Below are 26,644 nucleotides of genomic sequence, written 5' to 3' on the forward strand. Positions count from 1 at the left end.
AGGAGTCTCGAGTCTTCTGCCAGTGTCGCATGAAATTTTAATAGGCCAACTTGTTAGCTTGTAAACAGAGCAAAATCCCAGACCCTGCATAGTTCTTGCCAGTTTTAACTTGAGAGAGCCATGGTTCTCTGGAAAAGATGAGCCCCAGTGGGTGGGGTTAAGAGATATGATTCCATGGGTTCCATAGTGAATGCTTTCACTCAAGTAGTGGGTAAGGGGGAGGGGATTATGGGCTGCCTACTGTCTACCTGTTAATGAACATTTGGAGACTAAGTATGAGAGAGAGGTCATACAACCAAATGGTGTCTTGGTTGTTGCCCACTCACGTTGGGTGGGAGAAGGAAGAATGTGAACATGACAACAAGGCAGGGTGCCCCATGGCACAACCTGAGAAGAAACCAACTGCAGCCACCAAGTCAAGGGGTCCCCAGAGCTGAAAGAAATGCTGTCAGCAAGGAAGAAATACAACTTTTTTATGTGGGATCTTAGTTCTTCGACCAGGGGTCAAACCCGCACCTCTAGCGCTGGGAGCACGGAGTCTTAACCACTGGACCACCAGTGGCTGAAGAAACACAACTTTGAGTAGACCAAAAATACAAGTTTGTTGAGCACAAGTTGGGCAGCTGATCAAAACCAAAAGTAAACACAAAGTGTTGCTTCCTGGCATGGAGCCATTCTCTCCCTCTACACTTAAAACCTCTGGCACCCTCCACCCTGAAGTCATCTGCTGTACGGAAAAAGCCAAGTGTAACGGGGGGACTCTGGGGAAGAAAGTGACTCAAACTTTTATAGCTCTGTTAAATACAGGTGCCCAAGGGACCATGCTACCCAGTCCCTGAGGGACGTGGCTACTGGGCACAGGGTGGCCCAAGGTACCGAGGACTGCAGGGCACTGGGGAGATGCAGTGGTCAGTGGAGGACAGAGAGGAAGATCCCTGGAGCCTGGGTGCTCTCCAGATACTAGGAAGGGCACGGGGAGAAGCTGGCACCAACACTGAAATGTAGAGTCAAAAAAACAACCCCCAAAACAAAACCTCCCTGCCTGCCGCCCTCACTCTCTGCTCCTTCCTGAGCTACCCGTCCGGGAGATAACACCAACTCTTGGAACTGTTAAAGCCCCTAATGTGAACGTGTTAAACTTCTTGGTCCATGTTTCCACAGAGGGAAAAAGTGACTAAAGGTAACTGATAGGACTGGAGCAAATCTTGCAGTAAAGGAAAAAGGTGACCCTGTGGGTGGGTCCCAATGGCCCAATTCAATGTACTATTATCATGAAAATACATAAGTGGCATCGAGGTGTTATGTGATTAAACTTAAATGCTCATAAAGTGCCAGAGGAGGTTCTCCCATTCAGGGTATTGTTACAAGTAGAGAAATGAAACAAGCTTCCTGCCAGCCACCACCATGCCCTAACCCAGCCTAACCCATTGACAGGTTGGGATTGAGTGTGCGTGCCTCTGTGTTCTGATGCCTCAGATGTTCAGTGTACAGGTGATATATAGATGTTCTGTGGTTGACAGGTTAGAAGCCTGTCTCAATGGCCCTGACTGTGGCGTTATCTACCTCTACCAGTAGGAGTGACCGATAAACCTGGACAAAATTCAGAACACTGGTTGCCAAGTAAAGTTCCTTGATACCATTTGGAGAGATTCATAGCACTCATCCCTCTGGGAGTCAAACAAGCAAATGCTATATCTCCTTGACCACCACAAGCCACCACCACAAAGGAGGCTCAACTCCTTGTTAAGCCTCTTATTTGGTACAGGAGGCAGGACATGATGTCATCAATGGCATCTCCCAGTTAAGAACACTTACAAAACACAGGAACCAGGACAACCTTGTTTCAATCTGACTGATCATATGCTTCTCTTAATGCCTGAGTGGGCTTGGATTTTGCCATGCATGGCAATTGAGGCTGAAACTACTGGGTAACACTACCTATGTGACTTAATCAAATTTATATAATGGTGATTCAATTCAGGTTTAACAAGAAATCCTGATATATAGTAACCTGGGCCTACTGGGGTTATGTGCTTGTATGTGGGGAAAATGGGCTACAAATCTCCACTAGCGATGGGAGTTGCCTTTTGGCCCATCTATTGCCTCCTGTAATTTTTGGTAATGACACCAAAGACAGGTAAGACAGTCAAAGCTCCCTTGCGTGGTTCATAATGGATAACAAATTGGTCTTAGGCTACAGTCTGGCTAATAAGAAGACCTACTGGCCCTCCCTTGGAACTTACATTTGACTACATTCAAGGCCCTTGGGAACATGAGTGCGGTCAGTACTGCAGCCTGGCTTCACCCTGCTCCTCAGAGTCTGTTTTAGGAGCCTTGATTTAGTTGGTATGTGAGACCAATTGAATAGATTTGGTACTGACTAAGCAACCTGTTTGCCAGATTAATCAGAGTAGCCGACAGAGTGGCATACTGGCCAAGAACTGGCCAAGTCTGGCCAAGAACGTATCAGGTTGAAGAGTGAATTTTTGGAGGAGGCTATTCACTATGGCTCTGAGTGACGCTGCATACTTTCTCAGGATGCCAGGCCTATCTTTACCCAGTCCATGTCTCAGGCTGTGTTTACATTGAGCAGCCTTGAGGCATGAGGTAGCAACTGCCCTTGGACAAAGAACAGGATTGTTTCTGCTTACTGTAAAAGCAGTGGCTACCCCCAGTGTTCCTCTTCCATAACACAACACACTGCATGTGCAGGCTGCCATCAGTGGCCCTCTGTGTTGCTTTCGTGGGACTTAGAGAACTGGGGAACTGATGCAAACCAACCCGAAGCTCTGGCTACTGCTTTTCCTGTGAATAATAAAAGCCCTTTGCCTCTAATCCAAGCATCTTGTGTATTCTGTAGCATCCCATGAAACAGCAACAGGCTAACCTGTTAAATTATAAGTAGGGTGAACAGCACTCCCACTACTGGGCATATACCCTGAGAAAACCATAATTCCAAAAGAGTCATGTACCACAATGTTCATTGCAGCTCTATTTACTGTAGCCGAGACATGGAAGCAACCTAAGTGTCCATCAACGGATGAATGGGTAAAGAAGATGTGGCACATATATACAATGGTATATTACTCAGCCATAAAAAGAAACAAAACTGGGCCTCCCGTGAAGCCCCGTGTGGGGAAGGACCGGAACTCCGGGCGGGCGGCTTGTTGTTAACATGGCGGCGGGAGCTACCGGCACGTCTCCAGGAGGCGGCGGGGCCCACACCCGGAAGACGGGTCTATTTTTGGCCTAGCGTGGCGGCCGCTGCAGACCCGGAAGTCCGGGCCAGTTGCTGAATGAGGGGAGCCGGGCCCTCTCTGTGCCAGTCCCCCCGCGCCCTCCGCCCCAACCCGGGCCCTGCCATGTCCTTCTTCCGGTGGAAAGTGAAAGGCAAAGAGCAGGAGAAGACCTCAGATGTCAAGTCAGTTAAAGCTTCAATATCCGTACATTCCCCACAAAAAAGCACTAAAAATCCTGCCTTGCTGGAGGCTGCAGGACCAAGTCACGTTGCAATCAATGCCATTTCTGCCAACATGGACTCCTTTTCAAGTAGTAGGACGGCAACACTTAACAAGCAGCCCAGCCACATGGAGGCTGCTCATTTTGGTGACCTGGGCAGATCTTGTCTGGACTACCAGACTCAAGAGACCAAATCAAGTCTTTCAAAGACCCTTGAACAAGTCTTGCATGACGCTGTTGTCCTCCCTTATTTCATTCAATTCATGGAACTTCGGAGAATGGAGCATTTGGTTAAGTTTTGGTTAGAGGCTGAAAGTTTTCACTCTACAACTTGGTCCCGAGTAAGAGCACACAGTCTGAACACGGTGAAGCAGAGCTCACTGGCTGAACCTGTCTCTCCTTCTAAAAAGCACGAAACTACAGCAGCTTTTGTAACCGACTCTCTTGACAAGAGACTGGAGGATACTAGCTCAGCCCAGTTGGAAGGAATTGACCTGAATAATAGAACTAGCAACGCTCAGAATCACTTGCTGCTTTCCCAGGAATGTGACAGTGCCCATTCTCTCCGCCTGGAAACGGCCAGGACTGGACCTCATTGAGGTTCCGTGGAAACCCAGGAATCCTCCAGACTTATAGTAGCCAGTAGAAATAGTCCCTCTTCTCTACTAAAGGAATTATCAGGAAAATTAATGAAAAGTATAGAACAAGATGCAGTAAATACTTTTACCAAATATATATCTCCAGATGCTGCTAAACCAATACCAATTACAGAAGCCATGAGAAATGACATCGTAGCAAAGATTTGTGGAGAAGATGGGCAGGTGGATCCCAACTGTTTTGTCTCAGCACAGTCCATAGTCTTCAGCGCAATGGAGCACGAGCACTTTAGTGAGTTTCTACGAAGTCACCATTTCTGTAAATACCAGATTGAAGTGCTGACCAGTGGAACTGTTTACCTGGCTGACATTCTCTTCTGTGAGTCAGTCCTCTTTTATTTCTCTGAGTACATGGAGAAAGAGGACGCAGTGAATATCCTACAGTTCTGGTTGGCAGCAGACAACTTCCAGTCTCAGCTTGCTGCCAAAAAGGGCCAGTATGATGGACAGGAGGCACAGAACGACGCCATGATTTTATATGACAAGTACTTCTCCCTCCAGGCCACACATCCTCTTGGATTCGATGATGTTGTACGACTGGAAATTGAATCCAACATCTGCAGGGAAGGTGGACCACTCCCTAACTGTTTCACCACTCCATTACGTCAGGCCTGGACAACCATGGAGAAGGTATTTTTGCCTGGCTTTTTGTCCAGCAACCTTTATTATAAATATTTGAATGATCTCATCCATTCGGTTCGTGGAGATGAGTTCCTGGGAGGAGGTGTCTTGCTGACGGCTCTGGGCTCTGCTAGCCCCACTGAGGACTCCCACCCCGGGGCGGCCGACAGCTCTGCCATGCAGTCTAGTGTGAAAAAAGCCAGTGTTAAAATTCTGAAAAATTTTGATGAAGCGATAATTGTGGATGCTGCAAGTCTGGATCCAGAATCTTTGTATCAATGGACGTATGCAGGGAAGACGACATTTGGAAGAGTTAGTGACTTGGGGCAGTTCATCCGAGAATCTGAGCCTGAACCTGATGTAAAGAAATCGAAAGGATCCATGTTCTCTCAAGCTATGAAGAAATGGGTGCAAGGAAATACTGATGAGGCCCAGGAAGAGCTAGCTTGGAAGATCACTAAAATGATAGTCAGTGACGTTATGCAGCAGGCACAGTGCGATCAGCCGCTAGAGAAGTCCACAAAGCTATGACTCAAGACCTGAGATAAAGGAAATCTGCTTTTGGAAAATAGGAGAACTTTTTTCCTTTGGTTGGATTCTTCCCCACAGCCAGTGAAAACAGCGCACTGTATTTCTTCTCACTGTTGTTCCCAAGAAAGAATGGCAGACAATCCTAGACTTCCACCGTCGGCAGAGTGTCGCGTAGACACACCTGCACGTGGTGATCACACAGTGAAAGTTGTAGAGACAGAGCGGTGTTGTTTACATTACTAGAGAATGACTAGTTTTCCAATGGCAATAACCCACGTGTGGAAGAGTGTTAGTCCACTGGGATAGGCAGGGGCCACATGCCATGGGAGACACAGAGGCGTAGAGCCGGTATTTGATGCACCTCCCTTGGTGGTGACCCACCCCAACAGCATCAGACAGCGGGTACCAGAGGGGCTTCGCTTGGTCTCCTGAACAGGCAGGTGAGTCGGCCCCTCAGGAGCCAGGCGGTGTGGTGCCAGCAGGTGGCTTTTCTTCCGGGGAGCGGGGTCTGCACAGAGGCGTTAATTTGGAAGGAAGCTAACGGGCCGTGGGTCAAGTCTTGGTGACGTTGTCCTCCCCTTTGGTGACAGTGTATGGTTTTCACGTTTTAATTGCTCCTGAGACGCAGTACTCTTAAAACCAGCTCCCCCGCTGCCGGAAGAGCGAGCCTCTGCGCTGCAAGTGGTAGGACTTGCTCCTCTGAGATTCTGGGCTCCGGTGACATCACCTCCCCTCAGAATACTTGTGGAAAGGGATGTGCAACAGCCATCACTCCAGTTTTCCCCTGTGGCTCCTTGAACAAAATGTTTATTCCCAGATTGTAGAGTTTTTAAAGAAGGTGGGCGGGCAGGTGTGGGGACAGAGAGGCACTCAGCTCTGACTCTCTCCTCTTCTTTGCTCTGCGCTGGGAAGTGTGCAGGTTGTGGCCTTTTTCTTCTGTCTGTGGGGTAACGAGAGGACCCTCCCTGCACTTCCACTTGGTCAGCTTCAGGGTCTGGACCTCGCTGCCATGGGCGGGGCCGCCTGGTCGGCCAGCACACTCCATGCATGCGGTGCCAGCGCTGCCTCACCACACGGACTGTTGGAGGGAAAGAACGTTCTCTTAGGTGTTACTGCTTTTGCTCAGACTTGGCAAAAAATACATATATACACATATGAATATATAATTATCACCTCTGTCCTTGAGAAAGTCTTGAATGAACAGAGAATTTATTCCACTGCAATATTTGGTTGTATAGACACGCACTGTTTCATCAACAGAAGAAGCAGAAAGGCTGTGTATGAGTTTTTGGTACTATGTACCACCTCTGTTATTCTTCTGAAGTATTCATGTACTTAAACCATATTCTATTTAATTGTGTTTGATTTTAAAATATATATATGAATTATATTTTTAAAAAAAAGAAACAAAATTGAGTTATTTGTAGTAAGGTGGATGGACCTAGAGTCTGTCATACAGAGTGAAGTAAGTCAGAAAAACATGTACCGTATGCTAACACATATATATGGAATCTAAAAAAAAAAAAAAGGTTGTAACAAACCTAGGGGCAGGACAGGAATAAAGACACAAAGGTAGAGAAGGGACTTGAGGACACGGGGAGGGGGAAGGGTAAGCTGGGATGAAGTGAGAGAGTAGCACTGGCATATATATACTACAAAATGTAAAACAGATAGCTAGTGGAAAACAGCTGCATAGCACAGGGAGATCAGCTCTGTGCTTTGTGACCACCTAGAGGGGTGGGATAGGGAGGGTGGGAGGGAGATGCAAGAGGGAGGGGATATGGGGATATATGTATACGTATAACTGATTCACTTTCTTATACAGCAGAAACTAACACAACAATGTAAAGCAATTATACTCCAATAAAATGTTTTAAAAAAGAGACATGTCCAGCTACAGAATAAAAATATAGAAACAGAGAACAAAATTGTAAGTAGGGTGAAATCTCCGACTCTGTACAGTTATTGACACACATCAATTATTTTCTCTTAGTAAAAGCTGGCATTTTAGAAACTGTAACTTGGCTACTAGAAAATTTATTATTAGCATGACCAAAGATTATTTTCCAAAGACTTAGCCAATAACACTACAAAAATAAAAAGCCCTCTGATTCCTGCGAATTTATCTGCATTTGTTCAAGTCCAGTGATAATTTCACTGTCTGTCTGAAGAACTGACAGTACTAAATCCAAAGCTCGGCGCCATGCCTCAATCTTTGGTGTAACAACATCATAAACTCTTGGAATCTGTTCCAGTTTATCTGAAATGTCTGAATTTAAAATCCCACCATTTAGTTTACTATATTCATTCCAGACGTAAGATGAAGGAGAGCCAGAGTCTGTAGCATTTTGCAGATGATGTTGAATGAATGTGCCAGCTTCAAATTCTGATGAGTAACTGGCAGTGTTATACAGGAGAGTTGAAAGGTACCTGTGCCATCCATTGGCCAGGCATTTTAGCACAGTCGGTCTGTACTGTGTCACAGATGAGGCCAGCCAAGAGGAAGTATTATGAAGCCATCCTGAACAGCCTTGGTTTCCTTTATTCACAGACTGCTCCGCAAGAATCTGAAGATGGCTAAGACACAAAAATTCAACTGCGCCACCTCCAAGGAAGACCTTCTGCTCTTTTAGAGCATGATACAGACGATAGGCACAAGTCCAGAAGGTATCTTCTTTGGTTTGCATCTGGGCAGTGACTGGACTAGTCAGCACTACTGTAACCAAATTAATTCCTTCTGTTTTTAAAATGATTGCCGTTCTGTTGATCCGATCTGCAGCATCGAAGGGAATGCTTCTCCAGATGGTCACACAGACCCCACTGCCCACACAGTTTTCATTCACTTGTGTCATGTAGGCCACCTGCACTGCTCCTGAAGCCTCTGCAAAAGCCTGCATTACACTGCCATTCACTGATCCAATTACCAACCTCTTGCTGTCTGTGCATTTTTCGATTAAGCGTTCAGACACATTTCCTTGTGCCAGGACAAGGTTCACATTGAACTTGATTAATACCTGTAACACATGATCTGTCCACAGTTCTTCTGAGCCATCTTGCTGAACCTTCAAGCTTTCTGATACTGTTTTAATACTTGCAGACTTATTAAATCCCAGGTGGCGATAATTCTCTGTGAGATCCCCTTCAACAAGAACTACCCGAATAGGCTGATTCTGCAATTCCTTGATCAGAGCAGTACTAGATATTGATACAACAGTGATATATCCTGGACAGACACAAGAAAAAGTTTCAGGTAAACCCGGTAAGCAGCAAGTGAAGATTCTTGAAATGTCAAAGAGAAATGGCATTGAACAGCTGCCTTGTTGCATACCTGCGTTCTGATATTGTAGCCGTACCGCTTCGTCTACTAACTTCATGCTGCTTTGACCTCCGTGACTCAAACCCACCTCCAACTCCACCAAATCATCACATCTATAAATCTTGGGAGTAGCTGCACTAAGTTGTTCTAGAACTCCATCTGGTTTGCTTATCCATTGATTACCTGTCCTACTAAAATGTCTACTGTGGGTTAGTACTGACTTTCTGCAGCGGGTGTCTGCAAGCAGACTGTTTTTCAGAGTTTGAGGAGTTTGTGATGTGTTTTCATCTGCTTCAACCTTAGCCTGAGACCTAAAGAGCTGAGGTGATTTAACAGGTCTCCCAGAAAGACTGTAAATGGCCAAGGACTGAGAGGCAACATCCTTGAGATCACACTCTTTCTGTATCAAACCAGTACCTGAAGGGATTTGGAGAAAAGGGTATACGCTGACACTAAATGTTTCAGGTCCAGAAAATGTCTTTGTGTTAACCATACAGTCAAATACATTGTGGATAGGTACTTGAAGGGAAACTACCTCTTCAATGCATGAATTCAAGCCTTCTGACATTACAGACACTATTAATGAAATGGGGACACCCAAATGAAGACATTCTTCAGCAGCACTGCTCCACGCACCAACAAGAAACAAAAGAGTACTGGTTCCAGTTCTGTATGTGTTATTTTGTGCTTGAACTGCTTCACTGAGAAGTTGTCCCACTGCGCTGGTTAAATCCAAACTTTCAAGAAGCCTTACTGTTGAACTGATTAACACACTTTCATGACACTCTTCATCTATAATAAATTTGGATGATTTTACTGGGCCTAGGAAAGTTCTTCCTGTTTCTGCAAACGATGAAAGCTGTTGAAGTCCCATGTGCCTTCTTTTGTTTATGACCCTGCAAGCCATCACCATGAATCATCATCTGCAAATAAAATTAAAACTTGGAACTTTATTCAGTGCAATTCATGGTTATAAAAGAAAAGTAAGATACAGTCCCTGCCTTTGAGGAGTTTCTGATATATGTAGTTTCCATTAAATATGGTCAGTGCAATGATACAGCATTATAATGATATTAATGATAAGGGTATGGGTGTGTGGAGGAGGAACACTTCACCCAACAGGGGAAGTGGATCATGCAGGCAACAGGCAATATTTCCAGAAGAACACAATGTCCGAAATGAGTCTTGAAGAATAATTTGAAAAAATAATTAGCAAGTTGAAGGAGGTAGTAGTAAATGCACATACATGTGACAAAAATACAGTGCACTTGGGTAATACAAGTAATTTAGTTTCACGGGAATATAAAGCAAGTAGTGGGGAATAGTAAGACATGAAGCGTTAGAAGAGGAAAGGGGCTGGATCATGAAGGGCAGTATGCGCCACGTCAAACCTGACACTACTTATAACGGGAAACATGCAAGTGCTTTAAGGGGTGGAGATGAAGAAACAGCTTGATGTAGTGTCTGAAAGCATGTACTCTGAATCTAGAAGTCTGGGTTTGAACTTCTCTCTACTGCTTACTAACTGTGTAGCCTTCAGAAAGTTTCTTAACTTCTTTGCCCTGTTTTCACATCTGAAAAATGAGGATAATAACAGAATCTACTTCATAGGGTTATTACCAGGAGTAAATGAGTACAGTTCTTAGAACAGTGCCTGGCACATAGTGCTTTATGAGTACTTGCAATAACAATGATAAATTTATAATATAAAACTAAATAATATTAAATAATATTAAAAATAAAATTAAGTAATATTAAAATTATTATTATTATTATTTATTATTAGAGTTTTGGATATATTACCACTCTGATAACAGTGTAGAGAACTGATTGGATGAGTGCCAGACTGGAGGCCATGGTTATCTAGATGAGAAATGTGGAAGAGGGATGGAGGTAAAGGATGGATTTAGCTATTGATTAGAATATAAAGGGGGGAAAAGTACTGTTTAAAAGGAAGTTCGTGGGCTTCCCTGGTGGCACAGTGGTTAAGAATCCGCCTGCCAACGCAGGGGACATGTGTTCGAGCCCTGGCCCAGGAAGATCCCACATGCCACGGAGCAACTAAGCCTGTGTGTGCACCACAAATACTGAAGCCCATGTGCCTACAGCCCGTGCTGCACAACAAGAGAAGCCACCGCAATGTGAAGCCTGCGCACTGCAATGAAGAGTAGCTCCCGCTCGCTGCAACTAGAGAAAGCCTGCATACAGCAATGAAGATGCAACGCAGCCAAAAATAAATAAATAAATAAATAAATTTAAATTAAAAAAAGGAAGTTCGAGGGGCTTCCCTGGTGGCGCAGTGTTGAGAGTCCACCTGCTGATGCAGGGGACACGGGTTCGTGCCCCAGTCCGGGAAGATCCCACATGCCGCAGAGCGGCTGGGCCCGTGAGCCATGGCCGCTGAGCCTGCGCGTCCGGAGCCTGTGCTCCGCAACGGGAGAGGCCCCAACAGTGAGAGGCCCGCCTACCGCAAAAAAAAAAAAAAAAAAAAAGGAAGTTTGAGAGCAATTAGACTTTTTCCAGGTAATATTTCAGAATTCATATCTAAAACTAATAGGAAGAAGTTATAAGAGAAAAACTTCAGCCCAATAGAAAGAACTTTTTAACAAAGTACCCTCTAATTGAAAAGCTGTCTGTAATAAAATAACCTGTCTTGTGAGGTATGGGCTCTTAAAGCACTACAGCTAAAACTGTAGATAACATACACTTCTTTTCCAGCTCTAAGACTTTATTATTATTCAAGTACATATATATACATATTTTAATATTTTTTAAAAATATATTTATTTATTTGGCTGCATTAGGTCTTAGTTGCGGCACGTGGGATCTTCGTGGCAGCAGGTGGGATCTAGTTCCCTGACCAGGGATTGAACCCGGTCCCCCTGCGGTGGGAGCGTGGAGTCTTAGCCACTGGACACCAGGGAAGTCCCTCAAGCATATTTTTTACCACAACCTTTTAAATCCAAAATATCAAAAAGCAAACAACTCTCGGAGCTTTTGCTTTTCCTCTAATGCTGGCCACAGCACTGGTAAATTTGTTCCTATAACGCCTAGAGTCATCCTTGATTCTGAAGAGCTCCACAGTTCCAGATACACCTTAGGATCAGCAGGAAGCCACAGCACCTGTTGCTCAAGAGTAGCTTCCTAGAGGCTTTCAAGGACTAAGGAGAAAAGCCAGTACAGTCTAAGAAAACATATAACAAATTGTTTGAACTCAGCTTCAAAACCTCTTTTGTGAAACTTTCAGTTCTGTAAAATAAAAATAAAACTCTTGATATACTCAGGTATATCCCTAGACAGCATCAAATTATACTCTAGACTCCAACAATCCTGAGACCCATCCTGTCTTACAGCTCTCTTATCTTACCATATTTTTGCTGTCCTCCACCCCATATTATCAATTCTCTACTTACCCAGTTTAAATTCCCATTTGTGGATTATAATCACTCTCTTGTACATAGACTCTCAAAGTCCTTGTCTCTCTTTTGGTTCATCTTACCTTGCAAAGCCACTAATCTTGATGAAATCCAACTCTCCATGTTTACTCCATGTTTACCCTGGGGCAGCTGAAAATAAACAGAAAAACACACACAACCACACTGACTGGTGTCATTTTAAGTTCATGACTCCACACTGCAAGTCGCCCTAAATACTGCCTGGCAATCTATTTTGTTAGTCCTTTTGTCTTTTTTTTAATGGTTATTGGGTTCTATTTTTAAAAGTTTCATCTACCCCTGAGTACAAAGGACATTCCATATTTCTTCTAAAAGCTTTATGGTTTTAGTCTTTTTAAAAAATTGAGGTAAAGTTCATATAACATAAACTTAACTATTTTAGAGTATACAATTCAGTGGCACTTCGAACATTCACAGTGTTGTACAACCACTACCTTTATCTAGTTCCAAAATATTTCCATCACCCCAAAAGAAAACTCTGTAGGCATTAAGCAGTCCCTCCCTGTATTCTCCCCCCCCAACCCCTGGCAACCACCAAGCTGCTTTCTTGTCTCTGTGGATTTACCTATTCTGGATATTTCATAGAATCATATAATATGGGACCCTTTGTATCTGGTTTCTTTCACTTAGCATAATGTTTTAAAAAAAATTTTTATTGGAGTATAGCTGCTTTACAATGTTGTGTTAGTTTCTGCTGTACAGCAAAGTGAATCAGCTATACATGTACATAAATCCCCTCTTTTTTGGATTGCCTTCCCATTTAGGTCACCATAGAGGACTGAGTAGAGTTCCCTGTGCTATAGAGTAGGTTCTCATTAGTTATCTATTTTATACATAGTATCAATAGTGTATATATGTCAATCCCAATCTCCCAATTCATCCCACCCCCTCAGTTAGCATAATGTTTTTGAGGTTCATCCACATTGTAGTATGTGTATTTCATTCCTTTTTATGTATGTATGTATGTAGCTATCATTTTGTTTATGGACATTTGGATTGCTTCTACTTTTGTTATTTTAAAATTTTATTTATTTATTTATTTATGGCTGTGTTGGGTCTTTGTTGCTGTGCATGGGCTTTCTCTAGTTGTGGAGATTGGGAGCTACTCTTCGTTGCAGTGTGCAGGCTTCTCACTGCAGTGGCTTCTCTTGTTGCGGAGCATGGGCTCTGGGTGCGTGGGCTTCAGTAGTTCTGGCTTGCGGGCTCTAGAGTGCAGGCTCAGTAGTTGTGGCGCACGGGCTTAGTTGCTCCTCAGCATGTGGGATCTTCCCAGACCAGGGCTCAAACCTGTGTCTCCTGCACTGGCAGGTGGATTCTTAACCACTGTGCCACCAGGGAAGTCCCCTGCTTCTACTTTTAGATTATCATGAACAGTGATACTAAAACATTTGTCTACAAGCGTTTGAGGACCTGTTTTCAATTCTTTGGGGGTACATACGTAGAAGTGGTCATTTGATAATTCTGTGTTTAAGTTTCTGTGGAACTGCCAAACTTTTCTGTAGCAGCTGAACTATTTTACTTTCCTACCAGCAGTGTACAAGCACTTAAATTTCTCCACACCCTTGCTGTATTAGTTTCCTAGGGCTGCTTTACCAAATTACCATGAATGGGGTGATTTACAGCAATACATATTTATTATCTCATGGTTCTGGAGCCTAGAAGTCTGAAATCAAGGTATCTGCAGGGCCATGCTCCTTCTGAAGGGTCTAGGGAAGAATCCTTCCTGCTTCTTCCAGCCTCTGGTTGTTCCCAGAGGTCCTTGGCTTTGGCAGCATAACTCCAATCTCTGCTTCCCTTTCACATGGCCTCTTAAAAAGACACCAGTCATTGGATTCAGGGCATGCCCTAATCTGGTATGATCTCATCTTAACTAATTATATCGACAAAGAAGTTATTTCCAAATAAAATCACATTCTGAGATTCTGGGTGGACATGAATTTTGGAGGGGGAACACTATGCAACCCAGTACGCACACCAACACTTCTGTTTTTTTGCATTTTTGTTTTATAATAATAGTTATCCTAGTGGATGTTAATGATATTTCATCGTGGTTGTTTTTCAAAAGATGTTGAACATCTTTTCATGTGCTTTTTGACCATTTGTACACCTTCTTTGGAGAAATATCTATTCAAATCTCTTGCCCATTTAAAAATTGGGTTGTCTTCTGGTTGTTGAATTGTAAGAGTTCTTTATATATTCTAGATACCAGCACCTTATCAAAATATGATTTGCAAATATTTTCTCTGATTTTGTAGGTAGTATTTTTCACTTTTTTGATAATGTACTTTGATGCATAAAAGTTTTTAATTTTAATGAAGTCTAATTTGTCTATTTTGGTGTCATATCTAAGAACACATTGCCAAATCCAAAGTTAAAAAGATTTAACCCAATTTTTTCTTCAAAGAGTTTCACCATTTCATATCTTATATTAAGTTAACTGATACATTTTGAGTTGATTTATGTATATGGTATGAGGTAGGATTCCAACTTGATTCTTTTACGTTTGGATATCAAATCGTCCCAGCACCATTCATTGAAGAGACTATTCTTTTCCCCATTGATTGGTCTTGGCACACCTCTGTCAAAAATCAATTGGCAACACATGTATGGGTTTACTTTTGGACTCTCAATTCTATTTCATTGGTCTATATGAGCATCCTTAAGCCAGGACCACACTGCTTTACTCTAGCTTTGTAGTAAATTTTCAAGTCAGGAAGTGTGAGTCCTCCGACTTTGTTCTTTTTGTTTTAGCTTTAACATTTATGTTTATAATTCATCTTAAGCTGATTTTTGTAAATGGTGTGGAGTAGGGGTTGTTTTTTCCTTCTTGGATATCCAGAATAATTTGTTGAAAAGATAAATTTAAAAAGACAAGACTGGCCTTTTGCTTTTGTTTTTCATTCCTAACACATTTTGGGAGCTTACTACGTATGAAGCAGTTTACATGCATTATGCAATGTAGCTCTCACAACAATAATATGATTAACTTATTATTGTACCATAATTAACACACACACATATATATAAATATACTATAATTAACCTATTTTAATTATGTATCAAATGAAGAATAATTAAGTAATATATAAAATCTCATGGCTAGTAAGTAAAAGGTTGGAACTAAAACCCACATTTGTCTAATGCCAAAGTCCCATGTTATTATTACAATACCGCTTTCTGGCTGCCCCTCTACCTAGCATGATAGTAATTCACACTCTCTTTTGTGGAATCTTCCACTGCAATTCCCACTTTCAAGCCTTTCAGCCTTTTTCCAAGCCTTGTTTATACACTTAACATGGATATGTCCAATTTTTTTAAGGTGTCAGAGTCTCTGTTTATGGTTTCCTTTCTATACTATGTTTAAATCACAGCATATCACTGTATGAATGGAAAAGTCATAGAGAATTTAGAGCTAAAGGAATAAGTCATGGGTTATTTCAAACTTAGTCTGTATTTAATTTATGTGAAAAACGTTTCCCAGAGAAGGTATGAAATTAAACAAAACTAATCTACAAGCAAAAAGTCATATATAGCTGATTAGCAAAGTTAATATTCAAGAGATCTGTCTCAACATTTGAAAAATCTATTCCAAGTTTCAGCAGTGAATTTTTTTAAAAAACAGTCTTAGCATTCCCAAGTTTAGAAGAGTTCCTAAATGATTATTTTGAAGAGATTACAATTCACTATAATTAACATAAAATAAAAACTCAAACAAGAATCCCTCTTAGAAGAGACTGAGTATTAAAAGGTAAAGACCGTAAAGAGAATGGTGAAATAGATCATTTCAAAGACGAAAAATACCTCTGGCAACTTTTCTTGGCACTGAACTGACATGATCTGATTCTTGTCTGCTATACGCCAGCACCAGTGTTTTCCACAAACAGCTCTCCGTTTCATTACTGGGATCCCTAACAACTTTATTTGCCACCTTAATGTTCCTTTAACTTTTTAAGTGTGTCATAGAAGAGCAGAATCAGACTACTTGACTGAGATTTTTGACATCAGAAATAGCCTTCTTTTCCTAAGATCACGTCTAGTCTTGTCTAAGGTACTTGGCTTCAAACACTAAGATATGCAATGTGTTTCAGGAGTTGCATTTTAAAAAAATTAATATTTTCTGACAAGTATGATTAGCTACAAAACCAAGAGTTTGCCTATCTCCAGTCCATTCCCAATACAGTCTAATCATATCACTCCACTGCTTAAAAACCTCCAACTTAGAAAGTAAAGCTTTTACTCCTTTGTCTGCCACAGGAGTCCCTTTAAAAAATTAACTGAAATGTTTTCACTCCTTGGCTCAAATATCTGCAAAGCCTTCCCATTTGACTCGAGTGAAAGTCAAAGTCCTTACGATGCCCTAATAACCTGCACTCCTCCCTGTTACCTCTCTAACTCTTCTACTACTCTATCCCTTGACCACTCTGCTCTGGCCTCCTTTCTGTTCCTGGAACATGCAAGGCATGCTTCCTACCTGTGTTTCTGTTCTACTTCTTCCCTCTTTCTGGGATGCTCTTCCCCAAGAAATCTATTGTCTCACAGCTTTATATAATTATGCAAATCTCCCCCTTTCAATGAGGCCTATCCTGAGCATCCTATTTAACACTGCAAACTCCTCTTTTCCCTTTACATTCTGGATTCCCTTTATTCGCTCTAATTTCTCTTTTCCCACAACATTATCACCTTATAAAATAGTACATACTCTACTTATTTATTTACTATTTATTGACTATGTCCCTCTGTTGGAATGTAATTCCCAGGAGGGCAGTTTTAGTCACTGACATATCCCATATGTTGATAACATTGTCTGACACATTGCAAGTACTCAATAATTATTTGACAATGTGGTTTTCACCACATTTATTAGCTTACATTTAAGTACAGAACTGAAATAAGACTAAACAGATGCCATTGTCAGTATTCCTCCACCATAAATTTAAGGTTCTACCACCTCTGGAGTCGACATGCTTGCTATTTGGCACTGCCTTGGTTGAGGCCCTTTAATTGCTTCCAAAACGGTTCCTCCTTCATATGGTTGTCAGAATTATCTTTGAAAAGCACAAACCTAATCGGATCACTCCACTGCCTAAAACAACTATTCATCTTAGAAAATAAAGTCTTTACCTAGGTAAAGGTGTCCCATAATCTGACTTCAATCTAATTTATAAGGCTCATCTTCCACCTTTCCTTATAAACCCAATGATCTAGTCACACTACAACATGCATTTACGTTCATTTCTGCACATACTATACTCTGATTTGAATATCCTATGCTTTCTTCACCTTGGCAAATGCTATATATCTTTCATGACCCAAGGCAAATGCCACATTTTTGATACAGCCTCCTCCAATGCCTCAAGGAGAAGTAGCACCTCCTTCCTGGGCTGCCAAAGTACTGTCTACACACATCTGCTAAAGCACTTAGCACCCTGAATTAAAAATACTGTATTTATGTCTGTGCCTATCTCCCCCACTACTCTGTGGGTTCCTTGCTTTCATTAATCTTTATACTCTACACTCAGTTCCTTTCAAACCCACCCAATACATGGTATAGTACATGATATGTAGAAAGCATTAAATAAATTTAGTAGATTTAAGAGTGATAATAGGTTTAACATTTTTCCAGATTAATATTATTAATGTTCTATAGTAAAATTAGATTAGTAACAGCTATTTTTCAAGACTGAGTACTTCCTACCTAAGACCTAGAAACTTCAATCTGAGCCTATAATTGAAAAATCATTTTCACTAGAAGTTAATGTCCCACATATAAAAGCCTAAATCACAGAATGATGTAAAAGCAGGTGAACACACCACGCAGCCTTTTAGTTGCCATAAGATCAAACTTGATCCAGGAGAGCCTAAAAATTAGAATTGTTTCTACATATTTGGTCATTATTCATTTCTGGTCTCAGAAATCCTTTTAATATTAGTAGTAAAGAAGAAGTATATGTCCTTGAAACTAATCAAGAGTAACTTTCTCAGTGAGATTAATGGCCTGAAGAATCAATATACTATAATTAAGTGACTGAATATTTTACTTAATTCATGAACTATCTTGAATTTGCATCATTTTAATTTCCACTGGGGTAACTTTACACAGAAAAATAACTTCTAATATTAGAATAACTTTACCTATTTTCCAGAATCCTAATGAGGTTTTGTTTTGGGTTTTTTTTTTTTAATCAATTATTACAGTGCTTGGGTGTCTGCCTGGTATATAATGTGAGCAAGAAAGGATGATGGTTTTGGAAAATGTGCCATGTTTCATATAACTAAAGTAGGAGAAGTGACTTGGGAGACTACTTCAAGAATGTACTTTGCACATTTTTCTTTCCTTACCTTCAAGGAGATAAGTGGGATAAAGGGAAAAACCTAGGCAAAACTTAATGTTCTTCCTGAATCCACTGTTGGAGAATCCAGTATGATTTTTAGAAAATAAAGTACTTACTCTAGAGAAGGCACTGCAGGAGGCATAAAAAAGAGCCCTGATGTGTAAGCGATTAAGCGTTAGAAGTTTTAAGAGACTATCACCTCTTCATTCCTACCACCTCAGTCCTTCCCCCTCACCCTTTAGCTGGTGCCGGACTAGATTCAGAACTGGTTAGAACCAGCAAGTCTGGCCCTTTGGCCAAGAATTTGCTTTGATTTACAGCAGTTATATGGGCATCGAATCTCGACAGTTACTGAGTCAAGTGGATTTTCAGGCTACCTGTGTCGGACTCTGCGGATCTATGCTGGATATATTTGGAAAACAGGCCAAATCTTGGGATTCAACCAATTGAACGGCTGTGGGTGAGAATGTCGGGGACGTGGAAGTCTGATGGTGATTATGGGTGGGTCCAAAGTCCAATCCAGCAAATAAACGCTACAACACTGGTAAAAACTCTTTCCTATGCAGGGAGTCTTCATGTGCATCCTAAGACCCGCACTGCCCCCGGGCCCACACCACACCCCTCCTGTAAAGAAATGCTGCCTAGGGCTTCCCTGGTGGCGCAGTGGTTGAGAATCCGCCTGCCGATGCAGGGGACACGGGTTCGTGCCCCGGTCCGGGAAGATCCCACATGCCGCGGAGCGGCTGGGCCCGTGAGCCATGGCCACTGAGCCTGCGCGTCCGGAGCCTGTGCTCCGCAACGGGAGAGGCCACCACAGTGAGAGGCCCGCGTACCGCAAAAAAAAAAAAAAAAGAAATGCTGCCTACCAGGCCAGAATCGCTGTGAACCAAGGAGGAGGGAAGTCGCTAAAGGCCAAGCCCAGGCACTGTCGAGGCTGAGGGATGCCTAGCGGCGCAAGGTAAGGGCAGTCCCCTCCGCCTCTGGTAATCCGGCCGGTAAACCGAATCTGGACCAATTCACCGACCCACCAGGCTCTAGAGTCTCATCCCTTCCCCCAGCCCCAAGAGGTTAGAAAAGCAAACAGTAACTCCCCACATCTCCGTCAAAGACTTAGCAGTTGGTAGAAGCACCTCGCTACGAACCTCGCTCTTTTCTCCATCCCTACGGGAGGCTCCAGTTCCCCGAAGTTCTGCCTGGCACTGGGACGCCAAAACGCCCGGGGGAAGAACCTTCCCTTCTGGTTCGCGTTTTGCGCAAGTGCGCCGCGGGCCCAGCTGGGCTAACGGATAGTCCTGGTTGCTAAGAAACCCAACGGAAAGTTCTGCTTAAAGGTAGCCTGGGAAAGGCATAGCGTTACGCTATTGGTAGAGAATAGAGAGAGGGGGATGGCCTCAAGGGCCTTCTTTTCTGCCCATTGGGTGGCATGACTGTCAATCAGTGGGGGGGCAAGCCTGTATGGGCGGGGCCGCAGAGAGGTCGGCGAGAGCGGCCTTAGCAACGGCTAGCAGGCTGTGAAGACTACAGTCGGGCTGTGCTGAGGGCGGTGAAGCCCGCAGGTCCCAGTTGAGGGCGCCGGTCGGGGACATGGTGAGTGCGAAGCTGCAACCACTTACTGGGGCTGGGCTGTGGCTGAAGTTTCTCCCCGGAACAAGGAAGGAATTTAGTTTATGAAATGTATTATTCGCCTCCTTTCATGATCCTCGACTGTCATTAGTAACCCCTCCCTTCGTCGCCGAATAGAAGCGCACTGTCCGTAACTCTAGAGACAGAAGAGCAGTTCTCCAGTTCATTTTTTCCCTTCCTCAACCCCAGTAACCGCTACTACAAACGGTGTTGGAGACAGAAACCGCTCTCTAGCCAGAAATGAATTGAATACAGAGAATAAGATGCTTTAAAACCGTTGGAGGGCCTGGGCCTCTAGGAAAGACATCCAGAACTCTGAAAAAAATGGCCGGGGGAGCTACGAACTCTGCCACTGGAACTGTTGAAGACAAGTGTATCTGCAGTCTAGGGATCAAGAATCTGCTGCTACCACAACCAGTCTTAAGATATGTGAAGCTGGCGTCTAGATACACGGGACGTGGAGTCTCTGCCACCACTGCTTCTTAACCCAGAGCTGGAGACAAGATACTGAAATGAGGCTGCAGAAGAATCTCAGGAGTAACTCTGGGACTTTGCTTGCCAGCAGAAAATGGCAAGTAGCAGGAAGATGACCTCCATCTTCCCCAGATACTGATAATTGGTCCAACATTTATCCTTCTCCAGGTCCCTGGAGTAATCTTTCACCTGGAAAATATATTTTTTCATTTCTCAGTCTCTGCAACATAGAAAAGTATGTGAGAAGGTGGGAAAGGAAATGATGTTCCAATCAACCATGTCTCACAAAATAAATTTTATTATGAGACATACAGGCAGAGATGAAAGTAAATATGCCTTAAACACTGCTGTTCAGATATACCAAATAAGGGACTTCCCTGGTGGCGCAGTGGTTAAGAATCTGCCTGCCAATGCAGGGGACACACGTTCGAGCCCTGCTCAGGGAAGACCCCACATGCCGCGGAGCAAATAAGCCTGTGTGCCACAACTACTGAGCCTGCGCTCTAGAGCCTGCGAGCCACAACTACTGAGCCCACGTGCCACAACTACTGAAGCCCCCATGCCTAGAGCCCGTGCTCCACAGCAAGAGAAGCCACTGCAATGAGAAGCCCACGCACCACAACGAAGAGTAGCCCCCGCTCACTACAACTAGAGAAAGCCTGCACGCAGCAACAAAGATCCAATGCAACCAAAAATAAAATAAAATTAAAAAAAGATATACCAAGTAAGGCCAATTGTTTTCTGACATAACATCTACTATTCTAGCATGTCTTCTTTGCCTCTTTTCCATATCAAAAGTCATTAATTTGAAGGAAAAACCTAAGGTGTAAAAAGAACCAGGCTTTCCAGCAAGATATGAATAACTAAAATCACAAATGTTAGCAAAGGGAAAGGGGGAAATTCTTGAAGTTCATTATATGGTAGGGAATAGGATACTTGAATATGTTTATTATATTTAATTAGTTCATCACTAACTCTTCTGCTTCTGGTACTTTTTCCAGTTACACAGTTTATCTTTTACCCACATGTGTATTTATTACAGGCACACAACTGCCACACAAGTTCAGGCCAATGGAAGAAAAGATCAGCAGAAATTGAATGAAACCCAAAAGCAAGAAATTAAAGAGGGCTTTGATTTATTCAATGTTGATGGGTCTGAAACCAGAGATGTGAAAGAATTGAAGGTTCTGAAATTACTTACAATTCCAAAACATTTGAAAAACTATCATTGGTTTGTTGCAATCTTTAAATCTTTCTTTAACAGTAGCCTTCTGAAAGCTTGATATAAAATCTCTTCAGTGCAGACACCTACCCCTGCAGTGTACATGCCTGGCCTGCATTAACAAAACAGTATCTTGTTAAGCATTTTATTCTTGTTTTATGAATGAGTAGGCCAAAGCCCATCGTGCGACAGTGACATCCTATGGCACAGTAGGATTGGAACCTAAGCCTGCTGACCTGACTTCCTATGTTTAAGCCTAGTCCATAGTGAAAAAGAGAGAACCTAGTAATTAATAGGTAGTTTAAGAGCTAGGAATGAGATTGTGGCCTATTATAATTTATTTGCTTTCTATTTCAGCTTGCAATGTGGGCCTTAGGATTTGAACCAAAGAAAGAAGAAATTAAAAAAAGATAGCTGAAATTGACAAAGAAGGAATTGGCACCATTCGTTTTGAAGATTTTTTGGCCATAATAAGTGTAAAAATGGTATAGTAGTGATTTTGTTTTTCAATGAAATACAAGCAGTAGCCTTCTACAATTTTTGGCTGAAGCAGTCAGAGGAAGAATTGGAACTAGGTCTTTAAAGATGGGTAGGATTTAGATAGATAGGAATAACAAGATTAAAGATGTTTTCAGGGTAGTAATGAAGACTGTCCAGTGTGGAGAAGAGGTTTTTTATTAGGAAATAATAAGGATATATGGCTGCATAGAGAGAACGGGGCCAGCATTTTTAAGCCTTGAAATCAGCAAACAATTTATTGAGTGCCTGTTTTTGTCAGGCACTATCCTAGCGAGCATTGAATGAGACAACCTCCCTGTTCTCTTGGAGCTTTTACATTTCTGAAATGGATCTCAGTTACTGAGGTTAATACAAGATAGATTCTCTTTGTCACCCTGTGGCTCTTCCACTTAAATAAACCCTGAGTTTCAATACCTTGAGGGCAGATGTGAATGCATTGGAATAATTGTTAAAAGTCAGAGCAGTAAATAGAGCTCAGCTACCTGCTGCTGTTCTAGACCTCAAAGACCTATACATCCAGACTGATCAAATAAATAAATGAAAGACTAATGACATTTAGTTGTTTCTGTTTTTAAGAGTGAAAAAAATGAAAAAGAAGAAATGTTGAAGGCTTTCAAATTATTTGATGATGATAATACAGGAAGTATATCACTAAACAATATCAAGAGGGTTGCTAAGGAACTAGGGGAAAATTTGACAGATGATGAACTTCAGGTAAATTTTACTTATTTGTATAATTATAATTTCACATATAACTTATATACAATTATAATTTATTATAATTTATATTCTTTAGTTGTATTAATAAATACATTTAAAATAAAATTTGGTTTTGAGTATGTATTTGAATGTTCATTTATATCATTATTCCTTTTTAATAGATTTCACATATCCTATTTACATTTCATTTTACAGGAAGTGCTTGATGAAGCTGATCATGATGGGGATGGAGAAATAAATGAGGAAGAATTTTTGAGAATGATGCAAAAGACCACTCTTTATTAATACTGTTTTTTGTTCCTTCTGGAAAGTTGTTAACAAGTTTGTATTTGTTATAAGTTCCATAATATCTGTATGTATTCATTTTCAGTGTTTAGTTTATGTACACAAACTGGTCTTTTGATATCTAGTCCATGTGAGAAGTTACATGTTTCTACCAATATGTTGTTAAATCTGTAGCATCAAGAAACAAAGGAAATGTAGTAACTTCCTTGAACCATGAATCTGAGAACAGTATTAATTCCAAGTGCTAGTTTTAGAGCCCCAGGGTCCAAAGACTTAGATTTTTTTTTTAATTTAAGGAAATCAGCCCCACATCAAATGAATTTGACAAGCAAGCCATTACTTTCCCTGTTACTTTCCTTTTGTGCAACTCTAAAAATGATGACCATTTGCTTTATAACCAATTATTCAGATACGTAAAGCCTTAAATAAAACTATCTGGCAACTTCATTATTTGCTAATTTTCTTCTTATAAAGAAATTCAAAGCAGCACTTATATCATCCAGATTTCCCCATACGTTTGACCCAATAAGTTAGCATTTATTTAATACCTGTGTCCTAGGACAGGTGCTAGGGGTTTTACATATATTACCTCAGTTACTATTTAGAAGCAGTAGTATTAGCTCCATCTTACTACATATGAGAAAACTAAAGTTCAGAGAATTTAAATTTTAAAATTGCTAATTTGCCCATAGCTGATAAAATATGGATTCTAAATCTTACAACCTTACTCCTCATTATGTTGCTTCCCTGTGGATAAAAACTCTCAGGATAATTGTGTGTATTTTCTAACTCATATAATTCTATGACCCTCTTGTAATCTAATTTAATTTGTTTTTTATGAAAGAGCCAAACTATGGGGAGTCTTTTGACCCCCGCTGGGCCGCACAAGAATGGGCCTTGGGCCTGGAACACTTCCTTACCAAGAGATGGAATCCTTATACCTTACGCTGGACTTGTCACCTTGTCTGTAATTATCTTTCCCTATTTCAGACTCAATGTGTACTACTTTGTTCTGCTTAAGTACATGTGTCATATGGTACCTGGCCAACCCCAGTGCCTATCTGTCCCCTTTGGGGAGAGGACGGGGTTCTTCTGTTGCACAAGAAGGGTGTGTGTTGGCCAATTGCCCAGTGTTGGCTTCTGGGAGGGACCTGCTGGCTATAGGAAACTGACACTCACTACTGAAGCTGATCTTTCTCTGTCTCTTCTCTATTCTAGTAAAGCACCGTTCCAGCCAGTACTTAACTGCACTGTGTTTTCCTTAGCAACTCCGATACCAAGATGCAGTGAGTGGGCAGAAGTGCTTCAGGCTTCTGCTCCTGATAATAGGTAACAGATGCCACTTGTTGGACAAAACTCTTCCTAAAATCAAGTACATGGTAATGGTCTTTGGAGCAAGAAAGCCTGGTAGAAAATGTTACTTTAATTGCCCCACCTAATTTATTTTTAGCTCAACTGAAATGAAGACTAAAGTTTTTTGTTTTGTCAACACAAGAGAGGTTTTTATTTGATTTAAGCTAGGTTGGCATATGCTAATGAATGTTCTTAAGTGCTTCACAGTATTTTTAATTCCTAATTATGTAGCATTTCCTCTAGACTAAAGAACAATATACCTACTAAACATGCTTCATATGTGAAAATTATGGCCTTTAAGTTGTTAAAAGATTTATATTTTTAAGTGGGTAATACACTTAAAAATACACATGAACAAGTTCAAAGAGTTCTAAATAAGTCTCCTTACCATTCAGCCCCAGGTCTCCTCAGAGATAATTATTTTTACCAGTTTCTTATGGATCATTGCAGAGGGTGCATATACCTATGCACATGAATAAAGAATAGATTTTTTACCACAAATGATAGCATACTATATACATTATTAATTTTTATATATTAATTTTTTCACTTAATATATTTTAGTGATAGTTCCAGAGCAATGCAAATCAAATGACTCATTCTAATGGCTATATAATATCCCATTGTAAAGATTATATTTTATTTAATAGTCTTCTATTGGTGGACATTTTCTTTATTTCTAATCTTTAATATCCTTATACATATGTCTCTGTATAGATGTAAGTATATCTGTAGAATTAATTCTTACAAGTGAGATAGTTGAGTCAAAAGCTATATGCATTTTAATTTAAACATTTTTTATTTTGATAGATATTGTCTTCTAAAAATATGTTTGCCAAGTTGCATTCTTAATAGTATATGAAAATGCCCATTTTTTGATAAAGTATTACCAAACTTTTTGATTTCTGCCAATGTAACAAGTTGCAAGTCATATCTCATTGTGGTTTAAATGTTCAATTCTATTATGAGAGGCATTGAGTATATTTTCATATTTAGGATCTATTTTTTTCCTTTCTGTGTATTGTCTATCTGTGTCCTTTGCCTATTTTTCTGGTGGATTTTAAAAAAAATTATTGATTTCTAGGAGCTCTTTATATACAAAGGAAATTAATCTTGTCATATGTGTTGCATGTATTTTCCTGTTTGTTGTTTGTCTTTTGATTTTAATTATGGATCAGTTTTTAAATTTTAAAAAGTTTACTTCATGAGATTATTTCTATAGATGTTCAAACTATTGTAACAGTGAGATGGCAATGATGTGTCTTTTATCAGTATTTATTCTCACAATAACTGTATTTGTCCTACGAGACTGTAGTCTAATTCTGAGAGTTAAAAAGTGGGGGACAAGGTGATTATTTATCATGCCATTGAATTTTCCAATTGAAAAATAATCATCTTTACTTTTTAGATGAGATGATCTGGATTTAATCCAATGCTGGAGTAAGGGAGAGTTTTATAAGCATTAGATCTGTTTGAGTTTGCTTTATATTTGACTGAACCCAACTAAAATGCCTCAAACTCTAAAAATGGCCCTGGGAATATTGCTAGAAGAGGAAAATCCAGGACCAGGCCAGAACTCTTGAGCTATTTTGGAACATATTCAGGCTTCTATGACTGCTGTGGCAGAAATTAACTCCTTAAGATGAGGTGAAATTTGTTGGGGTATTTACATCTCAAAATGTTTCCCTATTAAAAATACTTTTTGAGGGCTTCCCTGGTGGCACAGTGGTTAAGAATCTGCCTGCCAATGCAGGGGACGTGGGTTCGAGCCCTGGTCTGGGAAGATCCCACATGCCGCGGAGCAACTAAGCCTGTGCACCACAACTACTGAGCCTGTGTGCCACAACTTCTGAAGCCTGCACGCCTAGAGCCTGTGCTTTGCAACAAGAGAAGCCACCACAAGGAGAAGCCCGTGCACCACAATGAAGAGTAGCCCCTGCTCACCACAACTAGAGAAAGCCCGCGCAGAGCAACAAAGACACAATGCAGCCAAAAATAAATAAATAAAATAAATAAATTTATTTAAAAAATACTTTCTGAGATTTATAAATTTTGTAAAAAAAGAAAAAATTGAAAAT

At 41.2% G+C, this 26,644-nt stretch overlaps 3 protein-coding genes and 1 long non-coding RNA gene across 5 annotated transcripts; 3 read left to right on the top strand and 1 right to left on the bottom strand.

Moving 5' to 3' along the window:
* The first annotated feature begins 2,998 nt into the window (after positions 1 to 2,998).
* Positions 2,999 to 6,579, top strand: LOC309817474 (A-kinase anchor protein 10, mitochondrial-like). Its single transcript, XM_082645802.1, is given in 2 exon segments — positions 2,999 to 4,055; positions 4,059 to 6,579. Coding segments are annotated over 2 exon segments (1,968 nt in total). The 5' UTR covers positions 2,999 to 3,296; the 3' UTR covers positions 5,268 to 6,579.
* Positions 6,580 to 6,670: 91 nt separating this feature from the next.
* BBS12 (Bardet-Biedl syndrome 12) lies at positions 6,671 to 19,641 on the bottom strand. Of its 2 annotated transcripts, XM_082645782.1 has the most exons (4): positions 19,513 to 19,641; positions 12,083 to 12,149; positions 8,596 to 9,506; positions 6,671 to 8,490 (listed from the first exon to the last, which is right to left on the bottom strand). In XM_082645782.1, exons 3-4 carry the CDS (start codon positions 9,494 to 9,496, stop codon positions 7,355 to 7,357), a joined length of 2,037 nt encoding a protein of 678 aa, XP_082501908.1. In that variant the 5' UTR covers positions 9,497 to 9,506; positions 12,083 to 12,149; positions 19,513 to 19,641; the 3' UTR covers positions 6,671 to 7,354. The 2 variants fall into 2 exon arrangements, with proteins under 2 accessions (XP_082501908.1, XP_082501907.1); XM_082645781.1 differs by having other exon boundaries at positions 6,672 to 9,506.
* Positions 19,642 to 19,798: 157 nt separating this feature from the next.
* LOC309812588 (centrin-4-like) lies at positions 19,799 to 23,650 on the top strand. Its single transcript, XM_082636430.1, is given in 7 exon segments — positions 19,799 to 20,847; positions 21,535 to 21,560; positions 21,562 to 21,651; positions 22,047 to 22,095; positions 22,098 to 22,174; positions 22,785 to 22,922; positions 23,124 to 23,650. Coding segments are annotated over 7 exon segments (591 nt in total). The 5' UTR covers positions 19,799 to 20,726; the 3' UTR covers positions 23,214 to 23,650.
* Positions 23,651 to 23,798: 148 nt separating this feature from the next.
* Positions 23,799 to 26,391, top strand: LOC309815358. The gene is made up of 3 exons (XR_014295846.1): positions 23,799 to 24,180; positions 24,432 to 24,542; positions 26,320 to 26,391. It is a non-coding gene; the product is annotated as an uncharacterized lncRNA (long non-coding RNA).
* Positions 26,392 to 26,644: the final 253 nt, after the last annotated feature.

The sequence above is a fragment of the Mesoplodon mirus genome (assembly GCF_964341445.2).
Source record: "Mesoplodon mirus genome assembly, chromosome: 2".
Classification (NCBI taxonomy): domain Eukaryota; kingdom Metazoa; phylum Chordata; class Mammalia; order Artiodactyla; family Ziphiidae; genus Mesoplodon; species Mesoplodon mirus.